The sequence below is a fragment of the Lepidochelys kempii genome, chromosome 1 (genome assembly GCF_965140265.1).
Source record: "Lepidochelys kempii isolate rLepKem1 chromosome 1, rLepKem1.hap2, whole genome shotgun sequence".
In the NCBI taxonomy this organism is placed as follows: Eukaryota; Metazoa; Chordata; order Testudines; family Cheloniidae; genus Lepidochelys; species Lepidochelys kempii.
The window spans coordinates 235,096,807-235,116,577 of record NC_133256.1 but is presented as its reverse complement, the minus strand read 5'-3'; the positions used below and the strand labels follow the sequence as shown (position 1 = coordinate 235,116,577).

The following is a 19,771-nucleotide window of genomic DNA, read 5'->3' as shown; positions in this document are numbered from 1 at the left end:
GACAATCATGATATTTCCATATCTGCATGACTGCATCATAAGGGCACCAACACAACACAAAGCAATAAGTGCTGCACAGTACGATAACCCTTTTCACAAATGTAGGGTTACAAATAAACACGCTTTAAAAGTCAACATTGAGTCTTGTCCAGAAACTGGAATTCATCGGAGCTTGTCTCGACTGTTCAACAGCGACAGCAACACTACCTCAGCAACGCTTCATCACACTCATCAACTTAATTTCAACAGTGATGGACAATCCACAAACATCTGCCAGAACATGCTTACAATTACTGGGACACGTCTGCAACGTCATTTGTCATCAAACACAACAGACTTCACATGAGATCCGTGCAGGCCTACCTTCAAACAGTGAACATACCTCACAGGCGCAGCCTACACAGACATCTCACATTGCCAAACAAGGTAAAGGACTCATTAAGATGGTGGACACAATCAAAGTAAGTCTGTACAGGAGTCCCATTTCTACAAAGGACTCAGCAACACAGTACAAGGTCAGTGGTTCCCATCAGAGTCCAAAATGCACATAAATTTGTTGGAACTAAGGGCAGTTCAGAACACAGGCAACCACTTTCTACCACTAACAAAAAATCAAAGCCATCAGGATGCTCACGGACAATGTAGCGTGCATGTTTTACATAAATCTTCAAGGGGATGCACAGTCACACTCCCTATGCCCAGAGGCAATACCGCTCTGGAACTGATGCATCAGTCACAACACTGACATATCAGAATCCTACCTTCTAGGATGTCAAAACACAACAGCAGATGCACTAAGCAGAGAGTTCTCACAAAATCATGAGTGGGAAATGGACCCTGGAGTTCTACATACAATATTCAAACTATGGGGATTTCCTGTCATAGACCTCTTTGCAACAGCACAGAACACCAAGTGCCCACAATATTGCTCCAGAGCCAGACTGGGGACCCTGTTCTCTAGGCAACACTCTCCTCTTAAAATGGGATGCACCATTAATGTATGCATTCCCCCAACCACACACTTTTAACCCGGGTCATACACAAGATCAAGAGGGACAAATCCGAAGTCATCCTAATAGCGCCTACATGGCCCAGACAGACATGGTTCCCGTACCTGCTAAAGATGGCGGTGCACTCTCCTCGAAATCTTCCCCAATACCTCACCACCTTGCACAAGATGCAGGACACGTCCACCATCCCAACCTCTCAATACTCCATCTCAAAGCCTGGTTTCTCCATGGCTGAGAGGAATTGAAACGGCCTGTTTTGAAGGAAGTAAAAGACATATTGCTGTAGAACAAATACAAGAAAGACCTGTATATCCGTAAGTGGAAATGGTTCAACATTTAGTGCCAAGACAAACAGATCTTACCAATATCCTCCCTCTTACCAAGGGTACTGGATTACATATTAGAACTAAAAACACTGGGCTCTTCATAAGCTCTGTCAAGGTACACTTGGCGGCTGTCATAGCTTTCCATGATAAGATGGACGGGGTCACCATATTTGCCCACCCAACAACTAAACATTTCCTCAAGGGCATTGAGAACACCTTCTCCGAAATAAGGAACCCACCTCCTACGTGGTACCTCAACCTCGTCTTACGTGGACTTATGGGAAAACCATTTGAGCTGCTTGCCACCTACTCGCTATTCCACCTATCTGTGAAGGTGGCTTTCCTCATCGCCATCACCTCTGCCAGATGGGTGTGGGAAATAGGGGCCCTAATGGGCACACACAACTTTCTTTAAAGGCTGTGTTACCTTAAGGCCACACCCCAAATTCCTACCCAAGGTTGCATCCCCCTTTCATTTGAACCAACCCATTTACTTACCTGTGTTTTTTCCAAAACCACATGCAGACAAAAAAAAGGAATCACTCCACACACTGGACGTTCAAAGAGCATTAGCTTTCTACATTGAAAGAACAAAAACATTTAGAAAATCACCAAGACTAGTTGTCTCTATAACAGAATGTTCAATAGGGGAAACCCTCTCAAAACAGAGACTATCCAAGTAAATATCAGGATGCATCCACCTTTGTTATCAAAAGTTTCGTTTACAAAGGGAATCCGCTCACACTCTGAGAGCACTTTCGGCATCCATACCTTTTCTCAACAATGTTCCCGTTAGCAACATTTTCAGAGCAGCAGCTTGGGCTTTAGCCCACACATTCACGAAGCACTATGCTATAGAGCAACAGTCATAATCGGACACTCAGTTTGGTCTCACGGTTTTATCCACCATCAATAACGCAACTCCGAAGCCCTTCCACTGAGGGACAGTACTCGACCATCACAAAAGTGGAGCACCCACAGGTCTATTCCTCAAAGAAGAAGAGAGCATTGTGCCGTAACTGAGGTTCTTTGAGATGGTTGTCCCTGGGGGTGCTCCACTGCCCTCCCTCCTCCACTCTATTTCAGAGTTTCATATAGATTCTCTGCGGTAGAGAAGGAACCGAGGGATGGTTGGTCACGCGGCACTGTGTAACCCCTGGAGCAGTGCAAGACAGCGACGTTGTGTGTACGACCCAACTAGGCACTGCTACCACAAATTTCCGATTATAAGCGCAGGGTGCATAAACACCTAAAGTGGAGCACCCACAGGGACAATCATCTCAAAGAACCTGTTACTGCACAAGGTGAGTAATCCTCACTTTGACTGGATCAAAAAAACACTAGTCCAGCATGAGGTGTGTGATGTGTAAAAGATAATTCCTAATAGAAGTAGAATTTGGTAACAGCATATAATTTTGCAGGGATTCTCTCCCTCAAGAAGCAGGATCAGTGTTTTCAGGTCTTGTAATAGATGACCTTATAACCTTGTGGATTTCCTAGCAAATTTTTCCTGGAAGTTCAGTGCTGAGGAAAGTGAAAAACAGCAATACCTGGATTCACACCTAATCTAGGGTGTGCTGTGTAAGACTCTGCAGTAGAGTCCTGACTTGCTGCAGCATGCAAATATAAGTCCTGGGCCACTCTTGCCTTATATGTATGTCAAGCTGTGGGGCAATTTTGTGATGTGGATTTGGAACTAATAAGGATTGTAATATAGCCCTCTAGAGAGGGCTAGTGGACTTAGACACTAAATAACCTAGTTTCTGGTCTCATATTGCTAGTAACTTCACTTACAACCAAACATCTTATTTTATATGTATTGATAATCTTGGTTCTATATGAGATGTTCTTTGAGTAACTTATATGATTATTTGTAAAGTGCTCAAACAGATGGAGTTCAGGTAACATTTAGACTTTCTATATGTGATCATCAGGAAAAAACTCTTCAAGAAATTATTTGAAACCTTCAAAACTATTTTCAGTTAAAGGATGACTGCAAAGCTAAATTTTCTTTCCAAATACAATAGAGTATAATTTACAAAAACCATCAGAAGTAACTATAAATATATGCATTTTAAGGCAGCTGTCACTATAAGATCGAGGTACCATTTCTTGTAAATCACAGCGCTTGATAAAAAATGTAAGATAAAAAACGTAAGATTGAGGTACCATTTCTTGTAAATCACAGCCCTTGATAAAGAGGAAAAAGGCACAGAAAAGGAAAACACCAACTCATTTGCGTCCCAGTACACATCTCTCTGGTCATTCTGCAACTTAGGAGAGAGTCTGCAAACAGAAAGCGAGGTAGCCATCTACCATAAAGATGGCAAGATTTGGGATCAGCATGGTCACTAGTGATGGTAAACTCCATTTAGATTACTCTGCTTTGTAATCTAATAGTTAGTAATGAGGGGTTTTTTTAATTGACTACTTTTTAAAGAATCCAAGAACTTACGGCCCCCAAACCCACACCTAGCTCTGCATGTGCTCCTAGGTCTACCCCCCTGGATCCAGTTACAGGGTCGAGGATGAAAGTTACAATATTTTCAAGTCCATCTCTGTATCCCCCATTATTGAAATATTGATTTTAATTCTTATGCATTTCTACTCATTACTCTATACAGTTTTCAAAATCTCTTAAAAATTGTGCTGTCACTGACATTTTATGCTGTCCTCTTAATTCATTGTTTCAGGTAATGTTCTCATATTGAAACAACTTTATATAAATTTAAACAACCATTTCATTTTGACTGGAAAACAAACTATAGTGGGCACTATTCAAAAATTGGACATTCATTTCCAGCTTATTTAAACTGGAAAATTACCTTGTTAGAAACACATTAACTAGCAGTGTTAAATGTCATGTTTTTGTTCTGTATTTGTACCGCGTCAGTTTGTACTGGTCCATGACTGAGACTCTTAAGTGCTACAATAATGTGAATAACAATAAAGTTGAATGCCATATCAGCTGGTCATGGTAACCACTCCTTATTAACTGACCAGCTCTTATTTACCTCAGGGCAGGTCTACACTACCACTTAAATCGATGGATCTTCGATCTCTCAGGGGTGTGTGAAAAAGCCAACCCCTGAGAGACGCAACTTACAGCGACCTAAGCGCTGTCCACAGGTGGAGTAATTGTACCTTCAGCCTAGGGCATTGTCACCAGACGCAGCGCATCTGCATCTAGTGCTTCTAGTGTAGCCCTTCTAGCCCTAAGTAACTGCAAAAGAAGAACAAAGGCAGCTGCATCTATTAGCCCCAACCCAACGGTAACCACAATCAGCTGACACATTAAACAGGCCAGTCTTTGTCTACGTTGAGTGCTCAGTCATGTTTAACATTAAAACATGTTCTACCATGATATAATTTTCTAGTGCAGATAAATCCTGTCCCTAAAACTTCCTCTGGTACTTGATGCATTGACCAGTTTTAATATAGGGGATACCAGGGTTAGGCCAAATGTAGGTGTGCAGTGCAAGCTTTTTTAAATGAACACCCACACTATATGTTCACGACATTGCTTCAAAAAGTACTCTTTAAAAAAGTATGTTCCTTTCTTTTAAGGAAAGGCCGAGAAGTGCAGTGGAGCAGTTATGTCTGGCAGAAAACACTCGGCCTCGAATGACTGTGGAGGAACAGATGGAAAGAATAAAGAGACACCAACAAGCTTGTCTGAGAGAGAAGAAAAAGGGGCTAAATATTATTGGCGTTTCAGATCCATCTCCTTCACAGAGCTTATCCTTTGTTAGAGATAATCCATTTAAGCTGGCTCAGGTATGCCAAAAGTTCCTTGGTGTACACAGTAATATGTTAGAACAAAAAAATATATATTTATATTGCGGGGGGGAAAGTTGCAAAGTCAAATGCTGCTGCTGCTTTGGTGGTGGCATCGGCCTTGCGCGTCAGAATGTCCATTTATAGCAGGCTGCCAAAATTATCCTTGGGAATGCAAGTGGGAGAAAGGGAAGTAGATTTTTTTAACGGTTTATAACCCGGCTAAACCTAAATGGAATTTCCTGGGATAAAGAAAAGGCACTCCTCTAGCCTGAGGTTACCAAATTTGAATGGCCTGCTGCAAACAATGGAGGTGTTAGCGCTTCTCAAAAAAGGTTGTAAGTTTTTTTTTTTTTTTCCATAATGGAAAATGTTAGGCAGCTTAAATTTAAGAGTTGCTGCCAGCTCCCCCTACTTTATGCAGTTATAAAATTTATGGCTATCTGCTATAAGCAAGAAATTGTTCTTGACTTATTACAGTTGGATGTTTTAATTACACAAAAGTCAGGATATTTAAAGTTAAGGTTTCAAAAGGAATTTTAACTCTTACCTTTTGCATTAAAAAAAACCTGCCACCCATATGAGGAAATGGGAGGTGAGCTTTTGAATTGAGGTCAAGCAGTCTAAAAAAATTTTTAGTAACTTTTAACAGTGTTTAAGAGGTCATAATGGAAGTCTATTCATAACAGGAAAAGAGTATACAGTAATATCACTGGATTTTTATTGCAAGTATCTCCATATATCACATTTGTTCTACAGAATCGAAGAAAGGACGATATGGTATCTAGTAACATTAAGGAATTAGAGAGTGCCATAAGAGAGAATGATTTGGAACAAAATCATGAAACTCCTGAAGAAGAAATAACACAACTAAATGCTGGATCAGAAGAGCATAATGCAGATTTTACTAAAGAGGTAATAAGTTATATTTAGTGTGTTCAGTCCTACCTCAAAAGTAACTTCTTCCACAAATACTGAGCACATCTGTAAGTAACATCACCTGCCCAGTTCAGAAACTGTTCTAGATTAATTTAATTCAGGTCTTCCAGTGCATTTTGTGACCTGAGGTTTCCTCCGCAACCAGGTACCTTTTTCTTCCTTTTTTGATTTGTATAGCACCTAGTGCATCAAATTGTTTAACAAATAAATAGGAGGACAGACAATAATTTACACGGCGTGGAGTTGGGCAATAATTATGACTTGTGACGATCATCAAAATGGTGGTACTTTCAGATTTATTTTACATCCCACCCAGCTTTACCCTGTTTTAAAATATCCTAATTGCTATTCAAAAGCATGATGATTTACAGGTGGAGCTAAAGGCTGTCAGAACCACTACAATGCAATCATATCCCCTGGTAATTGAAAATGTTTAAATCTACTTATGCAGAATTTCTTCTTTCCTTTTTTTGCCGATATTCTTTCATTAATCCCCTTTTCTTTTTGTTGCTGCCTTTCATTTCCTCTCCTTTTACCTTTACCATTTTCTTTATCAAGTTTCCACAGAGTAACAACATAAAATCAAGTTATTAAAACTGAGTGATCGTCTTTTTCTTAACACCTTTAACTTGAAGCCTTCTTGAGCCTTTTGAAAGAGTGCTACTTCACACACAGATAATAACTGTATCTAATCAAAACTTCTAAAGTATTCACACTGAGTAATGTGTCCAAGCAGTTGTGTGTTGTATTAATTTTGGATGGCGGTGGAGGTATGGAAACAATACAGAAACTGCAATCCAGATTCTAGATAGTTCCCTCATAGTTCTAGGTCACTCGTAGAATTCATTGGGCTGAATTCTGCACATTTCTTCCTGTATTGCTCTCCAGGTAATGGTATTGATATAAATTACGTAAACGTAATTCCTTAGTGATACCTATATATATAGGCCAAAATTTGGCTCTGTTGCTAAAGCTTATTTCCTGAAAATCCGTTTGCTGCCCACCATTCAGCATGTGCTCACAGTATATAATGACAGATTTTTCTCAAAACTTTTCAACTTTTCTTTTTAAAGTTGACAAAAAGCCATGACCTACTGTTACCAGCTGATCCAAAAGAAGGGAATGCTGAAGAAGGAGTAGAAAAACCAAAGAAATTGGGAAAAACGCATAATGTTGATATCAGGTAAAAATAAGATAATTGCATATTGAACTAGTCCAACAGTTTAATAATGAATTATTACTACAGTTTAATAATGAATATTTTAGGTTTTTTATTTTGAAAGCTTGATTCACCGTTCTACGCAACTCCAAATAGGAATTGTGGGTAGTATGGGGCTGCATGTAAACAAATATGTTAAAGCTTTATTTTCTCTATAAAAGTATAAAGAATATGAATGGTTAGGTGGTATGAAAAATGGAAACATTGTTTTAAGCCCGGGCAGGTTGTTCATTACAAGATGGTTTTGGTGTTAAGATTTGATTGCCTAATATAATCAGAGAAAGAAATAGCACATATTTGACCCAGTCCTGAATTCATCGTCAGAGGCAGGTATAGGATCAGGCCATGAACTGTTTACAGATGGGCTTTAAACGTTGTGATTCATGGAAATAAATTCTTCAGGTCTGAATAATATTATCAAAGTTATTCTGCTCATTAGTTTCACTCTTAGATTCTCTCTTTATATATATTGAGAGAACTAAAATACTCAAGATTTTTCTCCCTACTCTTCTTCTCCTCCTACTTCCAGACAAATTCAGTGTCCATTCTACTTAGGGGCTCCGACACAGACTTCACTCTTCTGGGAAGTAGAACACTGCACAGCTATGGAAGGAAACATAAAAATATAACATATTCTGAATGCAACTTAGTTTTTCTTCCTATTCATAGCAAACTTGTTATACTTATAGTCATGATTCATTTCCAGCTGCCTATTGAAATCAGAAATTCACTGAGTTCACCCACCATGGACTGGTAACAAGGAGGGAACTTGGTCAACACTTGTTCTTAGCTCAAACTTGGGGCAAAAGAAATAACAAGTAATTGTGAAATAGCTTGGGGTCAGGTATCCTCCCTAGAATAATTTCTGGGTTAGGTTTTGGTTTTGTTTTTTCCTTTTTCTGTGTTGCTGTTTTTACTCAGAACTAATATGTGGGAAGTTTCAAATACATTTGTAAGCACGTGTTCATCATGGACAAAGACAATTTGTGGTTTGCTTTGGGATGCAAGATCGAATCAATAATGTTATCTCAGGATGAGGGCTTAATAGCTTTCCTTGCCTGATCAAAGCTTTCTATAAGATTCCTGTTAAAAGCCTCATTTGAAGGCTCCAAGGGCAAGTTTTTTATTGGAGTCCATTGTACTGTGTATGGAAGCCATCAGCTCAGGAGCAGTCTGGACTAGTTTGACCCCTTAGGGCAGTTCTCAATCTTTCCAGATTACTGTGCCCTTTTCAAGAGTCTGATTTGTCTTGCATACCCCAAGTTTCACCTCACTTAAAAACTACTTGCTTACAAAATCAGACATAAAAATACAAAAGTGTCTCAGCACACTGTTACTGAAAATTTGCTTACTTTCTCATTTTTACCTTATAAAATAAACTATTGGAATATCAATGTTGTACTTACTTTTCAGTGTATAGTATATAAAGCAGTATAAAACAAGTCACTGTATGAAATTTTAATTTGTACTGACTTGGCTAGTGCTTTTTATGTAGCCTGTTGTAAAACTAGGCAAATATCTAGATGAGCTGATGTACCCCCAGAAGGCCTCTGCGTACCCACAAGGGTATATGCATACCCGTGGTTGAGAACCACTGCCTTAGGGTACTTCATCACCTTGTAGGGTTTCCATTAACTCCATGATTTCAGAGTACTGGAGCTTTGGTGCACCTCTTCAGTAGTTCTTGCCTGACTGGAAGCTAGACACATGTGTCTTACTGTCAATGTAGAGTGAGGCCCTCTCACAAGACACTGTATCTATTTCAGTGTATAAGTATGAAAAAGGAAAAAAAACTGTCCAGTTTCCAGTTTAAAGTTTTTTACTCTAGAATGAATTTTATAAGATTGAAACAAAACTAACTATTGCTTTGATTCAGGATTTCAACACTCTACTATAGGTTCCAGAAATATGTATTTGATTTAAACAACGCAATCTTGTAAATTAGAGGGTTTTGTGTTAAGAGAAGAAAATTAAGTGCTGGAACTCCAGTTGCACATAAATATTGGTTAACACCTGAAATTAAATTAAACTCTAAAAATAGCAACTTTTTTTAACTAGTCTGCAGAACATGGCCCCAATTGAAAACCACAAACATGAAACCAGTCCAAAAGAGAGTGAAGCAGCCAGTGTTCAAGAGCAAGAAGGGATTATTTCTTCTTTTGAGTTAGCAGTACAATCTTCAAGAGAAAATCAAACAGAAGGTATGGAAAAGAGACTGTCAGTTACTCAGAAGTGTAAATTGGGCTTAAATGTTACATATGTAATATACATTCTGATTGTTTTCTGATGCTCTGAAATTCTTGTGTAGTGAAAAGAAATCTAAACTAATCTGGGTCTCGTATGCATATTTTTTCACCTGATGGGGAGGGATGGACAGATACCTGGCCAATTTCCCAATGGGCGAGTCTCAGAAACGGTTTTCAGAGGTTTAAATGCAGATCTTTTGGAGGCAACCAGTTCGAGGATCAGAGGGGGTTCCCAGAAGTTTCTCTTGGCTGGAGCAAATGATTCCCTGTCTCCTTCCAGAACCACCCTCCTTCTCCCCCAATCCTCTGCACATATTCAGTGCTGTCTACCTCCTTGCTACTGGTTCCAGTCAGCTCCGTGACTTTTTCCTGTAGGTCATTTCACCAAAGGCATCTATTCTAAACACACGATTTCCTGCCGTTGATCCCCTTTCCTGATCCTTGCAGGTATGAGCTCCTTGACTGGAGCATAGATACTACAGTGTTCATATTAACACTAGCTAGTTTCCAACTTAGGCATTAGATTATGAACCAGTAAAATAACAGAGAGGTTGGTGTGTGTGTCTCCAGAGGTCAGGAGGGATGCCAGAAGTGGAAAAGATAGGGTGGCTGCGAGTACCTTAATGGCACATCTTGCAAGAAAATCTTAGTGCTGAGGGAAGGCCAAGTTGCTTATGGAATGGGCAGATGGAATGATCAATACTTGAGGTGATCAGTAGTAGTTTGGTGCCAGGGAGGAATAAGGAAGAGCAGATGTGATATAAGGATAAATAAGGCAAACGGCACAGTCCTTTCCATGACTGCTTAGTTCAAGCCAGGACTAGGAAAGATCCTTTGTGGTGACATCATAGGGAATAACAGCGAGGAGTCTTTGTGGCACCTTAGAGACTAACAAATTTATTTGGGCATAAGCTTTTGTGGGCTAGAACCCACTTCATCAGATGCATGGATGGAAAATACAGGGGCAGGTATAAATACATGAAAAGATGAGTTGCCTTACCAAGTGTGAGGTCAGTCTAACAAGACAATTAAATTGACAGTAGGATACCAAGGGAGGAAAAATAACTTCTGAAGTGGTAATGAGAGTGGCCCATTTCAGACCGTTGACAAGAAGGTGTGAAAAGAAAAGGAAGACGTGTGGCACCTTAGAGACTAACAAATTTATTTGAGCATACGCTTTCGTGAGCTACAGCTCTCACGAAAGCTTATGCTCAAATAAATTTGTTCGTCTCTAAGGTGCCACAAGTACTTCTTTTCTTTTTTGCGGATACAGACTAACACAGCTGCTGCTCTGAAAGAAGGTGTGAGTAACAGTAAGAAGAAATTAGTATTGGGGAAATTAGGTTTAGGTTTTGTAATGACCCCACCGCTCCCAGTCTTTATTCAAGTCTAATCTGATGGTGTCCTGTTTTCAAATTAATGCCAGTTCTGCAGTTTCATGTTGGAGTCTGATTTTGATTTTTTTTGTTGAAGAATTGCCACTTTTAGGTCTGTTATTGAGTGACTGGTGTCAATTGAATTGTCTCGTTAGACTGACCTCACATTTGGTAAGGCAACTCGCATCTTTTCATGTGTTTATACCTGCTCCTGTATTTTCCATTCCATGGATCTGATGAAGTGAGTTCTGGTCCACGAAAGCTTAATGCCCAAATAAATGTGTAAAAGGTGCCACAAAGACTCCTCGTTGTTTTTGCTGATACAGACTAACACGGCTACCACTCTGAAACCTATCATAGGGAATGTTGATTTAAAAAGTTTCTTCTGATTATTTTAACTTTTACTTGCAAAATACTTATCTTGCTCACAAATTACATGTTGTTTGAAATATTTTCAATTTGTCTAACTTTTGCCTTCTGTGATATTTATTTTTTAATTTCTCTTTTCAGGAAAAAGTCTGCCCTCTTCACCAGAGTCCCCACCATCACCAGCTCCATCAACGCAACCACAGCTCACAGAAGGATCACATTTCATGTGTGTATAGTCTCAGAGAAGTACGTCTGCTTTTCACAGTCATGCGATTTTTCTGGGTATACCATAGTTTTCTGTGAGAAACACCCACAGACAATTTTATTAAGTAGGGTGAAGATAGCTGAGATGTATATATCAATCAAACAAGCAAACAAAACACAAATGTATTGATTCTTTGAGTAAGTGCAGCTGCATATTCAACTGAGGTGCATTCACACCTAGCACACTGGAGCTGGAGAATTTTGCCAAGCAGTACCATTAGAGGATCACCACTCACAGCTTGTGGCTATAGCCCCATGTCTGGCTATATGTGGTAGCACTCCCCTAACCTCTGTCTCTTCCTTCTTACCACTTGTGGCTGGAGTCAGAGCTCTGTGTGGTTCCTAACCTCACAGCCTCTCTCTTTCTTAGATGCCCCTGGCATCTTTTCCCTTTCCACTTTTGTCTCAGAAGACTATGTTCCTGATAGCAGTAGCATCCACAAGGAGAGTCTGTTGCAGTCTCTGATGGCAGAGCCTCCTTACATACAATTCTCTAAAGACAAACTGACTTTATGACCACACCCAAAAATTTTATCTTAAGTGGTTTCTCAGCTTCATTTGAACCAGGTGGTATATTTACCTGTGTTCTTTCCTAAGTTGCATTCATTTCTGGAAGAGCAGCGTTTCCACACATCAGATGTCAGGCGATGTCTAGCTTTGTATCTGGACTGGACTAAACTGTTTTGTGCTTCACTATGCCTGTTTGTGTCATATACAGATCCCATGAAGGGTCAAGTGGTCTCTTCACAGTCTCTAAATGAATAACCTTATTTATCGTGACTTCATATGAAATAGCTTCAGCTACACCTCCTTCAGCGGATGCAAGCTAGTTCTGTGAGAGTGCAAGCAACATAGGTAGCATTCTTCAGTGCATTTCAGTATTGGACATTTTCAGGGCTGCTACATGGTTGTGTGTGTGTGTACATGTGTGCGAGCGCAAACCCATCCAGTCATTACTGCATCTTTCAAGGTGGATGCATGTTTCAATAGGGTGGTCCTGGGGTCCTTGTTTAGGTAGTCTCTGGGCCCCACCTCCTTAGGGTACTGTTTGTGAGCCACCAAAGTGGAATACATGACTGCATCCACTTGAGGAAGAAGAAACTGTTTCTTACTGTAACTGTGGTTCTTCGAGATGTGATTCAGATGTGTATTCCACGACTCACCTCCGTCCCTTCTGTGTCGCAGTTTCTCTGGGCACTTGGTGTGAAGGAACTGACACGGTTCGGGACTGCACTGCCTTATATAGCCAGGGAAGGGGCTGCAGCAACGAGGCACAAGTATTCCCCCTCTACAGGTACTGCTAGGTAAAATTCTCTGGTTCCTGGGCACTGGGCACATGTACACACCCAAGTGAAGTACACATCTGCATCACATTTCAAAGAACCACAGTTAAAGTAAGTAACCATTCCTTACATGCATATAATCCATACAGTATTCAGATAAGATAATAATAGTTAGAAATGGAAAGGACCAATTAGCTCATCAAGCATTTTCTTCTGTAATGGTAGAATAACAGTTCCTTGATATTAAATTGTAATGAAACGTGATTATGCAGTCAAGGTACAAATGTATCCATATTTGGGTGTTTTAGCACCCAAAGGCTCCTGTCAGGATAATAGCCCAGTTGAACTATGAATCGTACATACAGTATGCTCCAAAGAGTTTATAATCTAATTTAAGACAAATAAGTGTGACATGATAAATAGTAGAAGGGAAGAGGATAGCAATAATAAAAACATGCAGTTAGGCTCACTGTGTGTGTAGAATTTGATGGTTCTTATTTTATTTTTTTTATATCATAGATCCCCACTTGGCCCCTCCACCTATCCATAACTGGTAATTCCTTGTAGGAATCAAGGTAGAAATCATTAGCTTGGTCAGAGGAAATACTCTTATTATATAGCATGATATGATGGTCTATTATGATGTATAATATAGATAGGTATCACATTATGATATACAGACAATGGAACAATGATCAAACAATCAGTTTGTAACCACCTAGAAGACAATAAGGTAATAAGTAACAGTCAACCTAGATTTGTAAAGAACAAATCACGTCAAACCAACCTAATATCCTTCTTTCACGGGGTAACCAGCCTTGTGGATAGGGGGCAGCAGTAGATGTGATATATCTCAACTTCAGTAAGGTTTTGATACGGTCTCACATGACCGTCTCATAAGCAAACTAGGGAAATACAGCCTAATATGAACTTACTGTAAGGAAGGTGCATAACTGGTTGGAAAACCATACTCAGAGAGTAGTTAACAGTGGTTCTCTGTCAATCTGAAAAGGTATGATGTATCGAATGATGTATCACAGGGATCTGTCCTGGGTCCTGTACTGTTCAATATCTTCATAAATTATTTAGATAATGGCAGAAAGAATACAGGTATAAAGTTTACAGGTGATACCAACCTGGGAGGGGTTGCAAGGTCTTGAATTAGAATTCAAAATGATCCTGACAAACTGGAGAAGTGGCCTGAAATAAATAGGATGAAATTCAATAAAAATTAATGCAGTACACTACTAATGTAATACACTAAGGAAGAAATAATCAATTGCAGAAATACGAAAAGGAAAATGACTTCCTAGGAAGAAGTATTGCAGAATGGCTCTGGGGTTATAGTGGATCACAAACGAAATATGAGTAAACAATGTAATACTCTTGCAAAATAAAGCAATCATTCTGGGATGTATTAACAGAAGTGTTTTAAGCAAAACACGAGAAGTAATTCTTCCACTCTATTCAGCAATGATAAGGCATCAGCTGGAATACTGTGCCCAATTCTGGGCACCACGTTTTGGGAAAGACGTGGACTAATTGGAGCAAGTCCGGAGGAGAGGAACAAAATGATTAAAGGTCTAGAAAACTTGACCTACAAGAAAAGATTGAAAAAATTGTGTTTGTTTAGTTTGGAGAACAGGAGACTGAAGTGGGGCATAAGTCTTCAAGTATATAAATGATTGCTGTAAAGAGGAGTAAAAAGGCGGACAGGACAAGGAGCAATGGGCTTAAATTGCAGCAAGGGAGATTTAGGTGAGACATTAAGAAAAATTTCCTAGCTGTTAGGGTGGTTAAGCACTGGAAGAAATTACCTAGGGAGATTGTGGAATCTGTGTCATTGGAGGTTTTAAGAACACGTTAGATAAACACCTATCAGAGATGGTCTAGATAATACATAGTCCTGCCTCAGTGCAAGGGATTGGGCTAGATGACCCTTCCAGTCCTATATTTCTGTGGTTCTGAGAGTTCCTGTTTATTGAATGTGAGTGGAAATAGAAGTAAGCAGGTTTGTTTATACAGGTGTTTAAAGAAACTAAGGGATACAGGTCAGAACGTTTTAACACTTTTACCAGCACTTTAATTAGTTAAAACTTCTACGTTGTCAGGGATTACCTTTTAAAATAAGCCTTCAAGGGAAGGCTATCAAAAGAATATGCCTTGTTTCATAGGTCCTATAAGCTATATAACTATAAGGGCATATTACTAGGAAAGGAGAACTTTCTCAGTTTTTAAAAGATGTTTCCTTAGTGAAGTTAGAAAATGCATAACCTAGTTCAGATAGGGCACCTGCGTTTTGTTTTAACAGTCATAATTATTGTATGTAATGTGATACTTTCTTGTGTTAGTAATAGGCAGAAAGAGGTATTACCTCTTTGTTAAAGTGAAATGGTTTTAATCTCTTGTTTCTTGTCCATACAAAAACATCACATACAGCCTTTGTTGTTATTGATTTTCATGAACAGTATAGCATGTCATGTTCAGATACAGGTTTGACTCTGAATATTAGTTTCAAACTTAATGTTATAGTAAAAATATTTTAAATGATAAATCATGATACGCACTTTCAGAATGTATAAATAGAGCTGTTTATGTACAAATCAAATAGCATATGTACAGATACACATGAACGTTGGAGGGGTGTGTGTATATATTCTGGGCCTTTAAGTAGGGCTGTCATTACCCAACCAACCTTTTCTTTTACATAGTTTCAGTTCAATGGACTGACTGGAGCTAGACTCTACTGATTATAGCTCTGTTAGCTTCCCCCATGTGGATCAGTCTCGGCATCTGAAGGGAACAACCTGGCATTCTTCTTCAAGTGATGGTCCCTATGTGTATTCCAAACAGAGGTGCGTATGCGCTGGAGCTGGAAGTTTTTCAGCAGCAGTGTTTTTTGACCTGCACGGCCACCTTATGTTGCCACACGCTCTGTGTGAGGTCATAAGAGGCCATATGCGGTGACATCCCCTCAGTTCCCTCTTACTACATGGTCGGAGTTGGAATCCCCTCTTTGTGCTCAGATCCTCTGAGAACAACTCTCCGTTGTAAATAGTTAGCTCTGTTTTCTTTCTTGTCATACTTTTGTACATACTTTAGTTTAGTTAGTGTATATAGTAGCTCCTTATGGGGCCTCTCCCAACCCTGTCGGGATTATGCCCTGTGTTCCAGGGTTCAAGAATTGTACCTTGTGCCCTCACTCATTCTCCGTGAGTGATGAGCACACGCGCTGCCTCTTCTGCCTTGGCAAGATGCACCTTGTTGCTCATAGCAATATGTGCAAATCCTTCCCCTCAAGGACCCACAACACTTGACTTCAGCCCCTCTGCAAGTTCCTCATCACAAAAGTGCTGTTCGGGCCCCAGGCAGAGTCCAATCCTGTGCTGGTGATTCACCGACCATTACCGGCAGTGAGCATCCTGACCTTGGCTTCACATCTGGATCCATCAGCACCGCCAAGATGTGAGAAGGTACATAAGGAGAGTCAAAAGCCCTCTCACAAACACCGCAGCAGGTCCCCATCGTGGACCACTGCGCCACACTGCGTTTCCTTCCCGAGCTGGGTTCAGTCAGGTGAGACATCGCATGACGACCCTGCAGGGCCACCACCTAAGGCGGGGCAAGGCAAAGCGGAAGTGAGACCTGCCAGTTCCTGCAAGGATCAAGAGTCCCGACCACCCACCAATGCGCACTACTTAGCCACCGCAAGTCTCTCCAGGCTCCACTCCGCACACCCACTCCTTGGAGCAGCAGACAACGGGATGTGCCCTGGACACCGGGCCAGCTGGATCCCACTGATTCCCCTCCACACACACACATCCCACCTCAAGCTGTTGTACCCACCCTTGCCGCTTCTCTTGGCCCCCCATCTCCCTTCATTGGTGGATGAGCCGCCACTCAGATACAACCCAGCCACACCAGTTGCAGTACTGCCCACACCGATGGCTCAACCATTTGCGGAGGCTTTTTCAGGCCAGGGGCACTTCTCAGTGGACAACCTGTCCTACTCCCTGGTCTCGTGTCATAGTGTGGACTTCTGGGCTTGCCCACCATTTCCGACCCCCTACACTCTGTGCCTTCCTCCCAATGGCCCACTTTGCCACCCTCATAGCCCTTGTGAATGTCCTCTGCTACAACCCGCACATGAGTGTGCACCATTGCCTCTGCCTCCTTGGCCACATGGTGGCCTTCACCTATGTCACACCGCACATACATCTCACCCAGGACCACGGCAGGGTTTGCCACCCCAACCGAAGCCTGCTCCAATTGATAGCCTGGTTTTTGGATGGGGCTCAGGTGTAGACAATGCCTGTTCATCACCTGTCCACCATATTCTCTCACAGAGTAGGCAGGAGTCTACGAGGACATGCTACACCACAAAATGGACGCGCTTCACCTCCTGGGCACAGTGCCAACAACTCCCCCTCCTCAGTGTTTCCGTTCCTATCATCCAAGACCACCTTCTAGAGCTGAAGACCTCAGGTTTCGCACTTAGCTCGGTCCATGTCCACCTTGTGGCGCTTAGTCCCGTCCTTTCACCTCTCTTTCTCCCCCCACCCCCATGGACAGACAGTTGATATTTACCCACTCTACCACTACCCAGTTTCTGAGGGGCCTGACAAACTGTTTCCCACCCGTCCTTACCCCCACTCCCCTTAGAACTTCAACTTTGTGCTGTCTGTGCCCACCTGACCTCCATTCAAACTGCTGGCTACATGCTCCCTGGTCTACCTAGCTATGAAGGTCCTCTTCCTGATGGCTATCACCTCTGCTGAGCGGATCAGCAAACTGGTGACCGTGATGGCTGACCCCCATATACGGTTTTCCATAGACACTGTCTCCCTGTGCCTCCACCCTAAGTTCCTCCCAAAGGTTGTCTACAAGTTTTATCTCAACCAGTCCATCCATCTTCTGATCTTCCACCCTAAACCACATGCCACTTCCGCAGACAGTACGCTACACTCCCTGGATGTCTGCAGGGCACTGGCTCTCTACCTAGACAGAACTCGTGCATTCTGTGCCTCATCAAGCCTCTTCATAGACATTGTGGAACAGTCAAGAGGGCAGGCCCTTTCCTCACAGTACATATCCAGTTGGATCTCGAAGTGCATTACAGAATGCTACACATGCTCCAACGCAACACCATCTGGCAGGATCCACCTCCGCCTCCTTGGCATGAGATCTGCCAGGCAGCAACATGGCGCTCTGTTCACACCTAAACAGTGCACTATGCCATCGACCAGTGGGCAGATGCCACTGTAGGTCATGCCACTGCAACAGGCCTTGTCCATTGCGTTCTCGCTCCTCCACCTCTGAGTCTGTCACTGCTCCATACTCACCTGTGTTTGGAATACATATAAGGACCATCACTTGAAAAGAAGGTTACTACCTGTATCTGGAGGTTCTTTGAGATGTACTGGTCCCAATACCAGTCCACCTTCCTCTCTGCTGCAGACTCACTATACTGCGGTAAGAGGAAGACTGAGTGCGTGTCACCCTGCATGGTCTCCTATAATGTCACATGGAGCACGTGGCAACATAAGGTAGCCATGCGGGCCAATGCACACGGCTGCTGAAAAACTTGGGGCCATGCGCACCTGTGTTTGGGAGACATATAGAGACCATACATCTCGAAGAACCTCCAGTTACAGGTAAGGAACCTCCTCATCTCTTGAGCAGACACTACTAATTGTGTCAAATTGCACTTGGCTCTGTCATGTGCATCAATGATGAGCTCTCCAAAGCAATTTTCTCTTAATTATTTATGCCACAATATGAATTCAGGTCTGAGATGTGAAAGACTGGTAATCTCTTTTGCTACCTAAGACACTTTCTCCAACATCCTACACAGTTACGTATGTGAAGATGGCGATGTGTCCATAATATTGCCACCTTAGATATGATGCTTCCACGAGTAACACTGAACTGCTGATGACAAAATAATATGTTCCTAGAATGGTACTTCTAAAATGGACTCTGTTTCTAGTTCCCTAGTTTTAGTAAAGCCAAGGATATTAGAGCCTAAAAATAGTTTTCCTCTGTTCAGTATCTGAATTTATTTGGAGGCATTAGTCCATTTCCTAGTGTATACTTCAAATCTGCATTTGACACACTGGTTAGCAGTCTCACCAGAGCCCCAATATTGGATGGTCATTGTATAGCTGGTTTCATATCAGGATTAATACTGGGCCTGGAAAACAAGAATTCCATGTCACAAAAAATATTTTGACATGTGGTTTTGTTCTACGTTGCGATGAAACCTAGACCTTCTGAAAGGTTTTTGCAAAAAATTAGAGGGAGACTCTCATGAAGGCTCAAGTCCCTGCCATGCATGATTTGGAGCAGGGACTTGAGCCTGGGTCTTGTTCATCCCAGAAGAGTGCACTAGCCACTCTGCTATTTGACTGTTCTGGGGTGGGCCTTTTCTTCCCCCGTTGAAAACAATAGGTTTCCACAAAAAGTTTGTTTTGGTAAATCAGTGTTTTACAACGAAAAAATGTTTTGTCAAAAAATTCCTGATCCATTTTAGTTGAAACACAATGAAGCACAGTGTGTGTGGGAGCCTGCACTGCTGCTGCTGCCCACGCTATACTTCTCTGACTAAAGGTCTTTCACCGGGGCTGTCAGTCAAACAACTTTCTTGAGCACTACCCAACACATTTAAAATGTTTGTTGAATGTGAGGAGCATTGCTGTTACCCATGACTAAGGTAAGAGCTGTAATTTCCCAAATGAAACAGCAAATGTACCAGGCTGTGAACAAGTTTCCTGTCCTGTAGGAAGAGTTTATTTTTTTAAAGCAGGAACTCGTTTACTCAGTGGGATGCAAACTGTACAGCAAGAAATCCTCTGCAATAGAGAGAATTTATAAGTTGGGGGGTGCATTTCAATTCATAGAAAGGCCAATTTTTAAGCCAGGGTCTGAGAAATGCATGATGGGTTTCAGAGAGGCAGTGGAAT

The 19,771-nt window shown here is 41.4% G+C and overlaps 1 protein-coding gene across 25 annotated transcripts in view; it reads left to right on the top strand.

Moving 5' to 3' along the window:
• The window catches only part of PLEKHA5 (pleckstrin homology domain containing A5), a 273,041-nt gene that overhangs the window by 251,338 nt on the left and 1,932 nt on the right, over nt 1-19,771 (top strand). For 16 of the 25 annotated variants that reach the window (XM_073318870.1, XM_073318781.1, XM_073318763.1 and 13 more), the window contains 5 exons: nt 4,904-5,113; nt 5,873-6,028; nt 7,126-7,235; nt 9,330-9,472; nt 11,404-11,488. In XM_073318870.1, coding sequence (XP_073174971.1) covers nt 4,904-5,113; nt 5,873-6,028; nt 7,126-7,235; nt 9,330-9,472; nt 11,404-11,488 — 704 coding nt within the window. Of the gene's footprint in view, nt 1-4,903; nt 5,114-5,872; nt 6,029-7,125; nt 7,236-9,329; nt 9,473-11,403; nt 11,509-12,244; nt 12,382-12,711; nt 19,522-19,771 lie in introns of all 25 variants that reach the window. The other 9 variants (XM_073318746.1, XM_073318986.1, XM_073318968.1 and 6 more) reach the window with 3 other exon arrangements.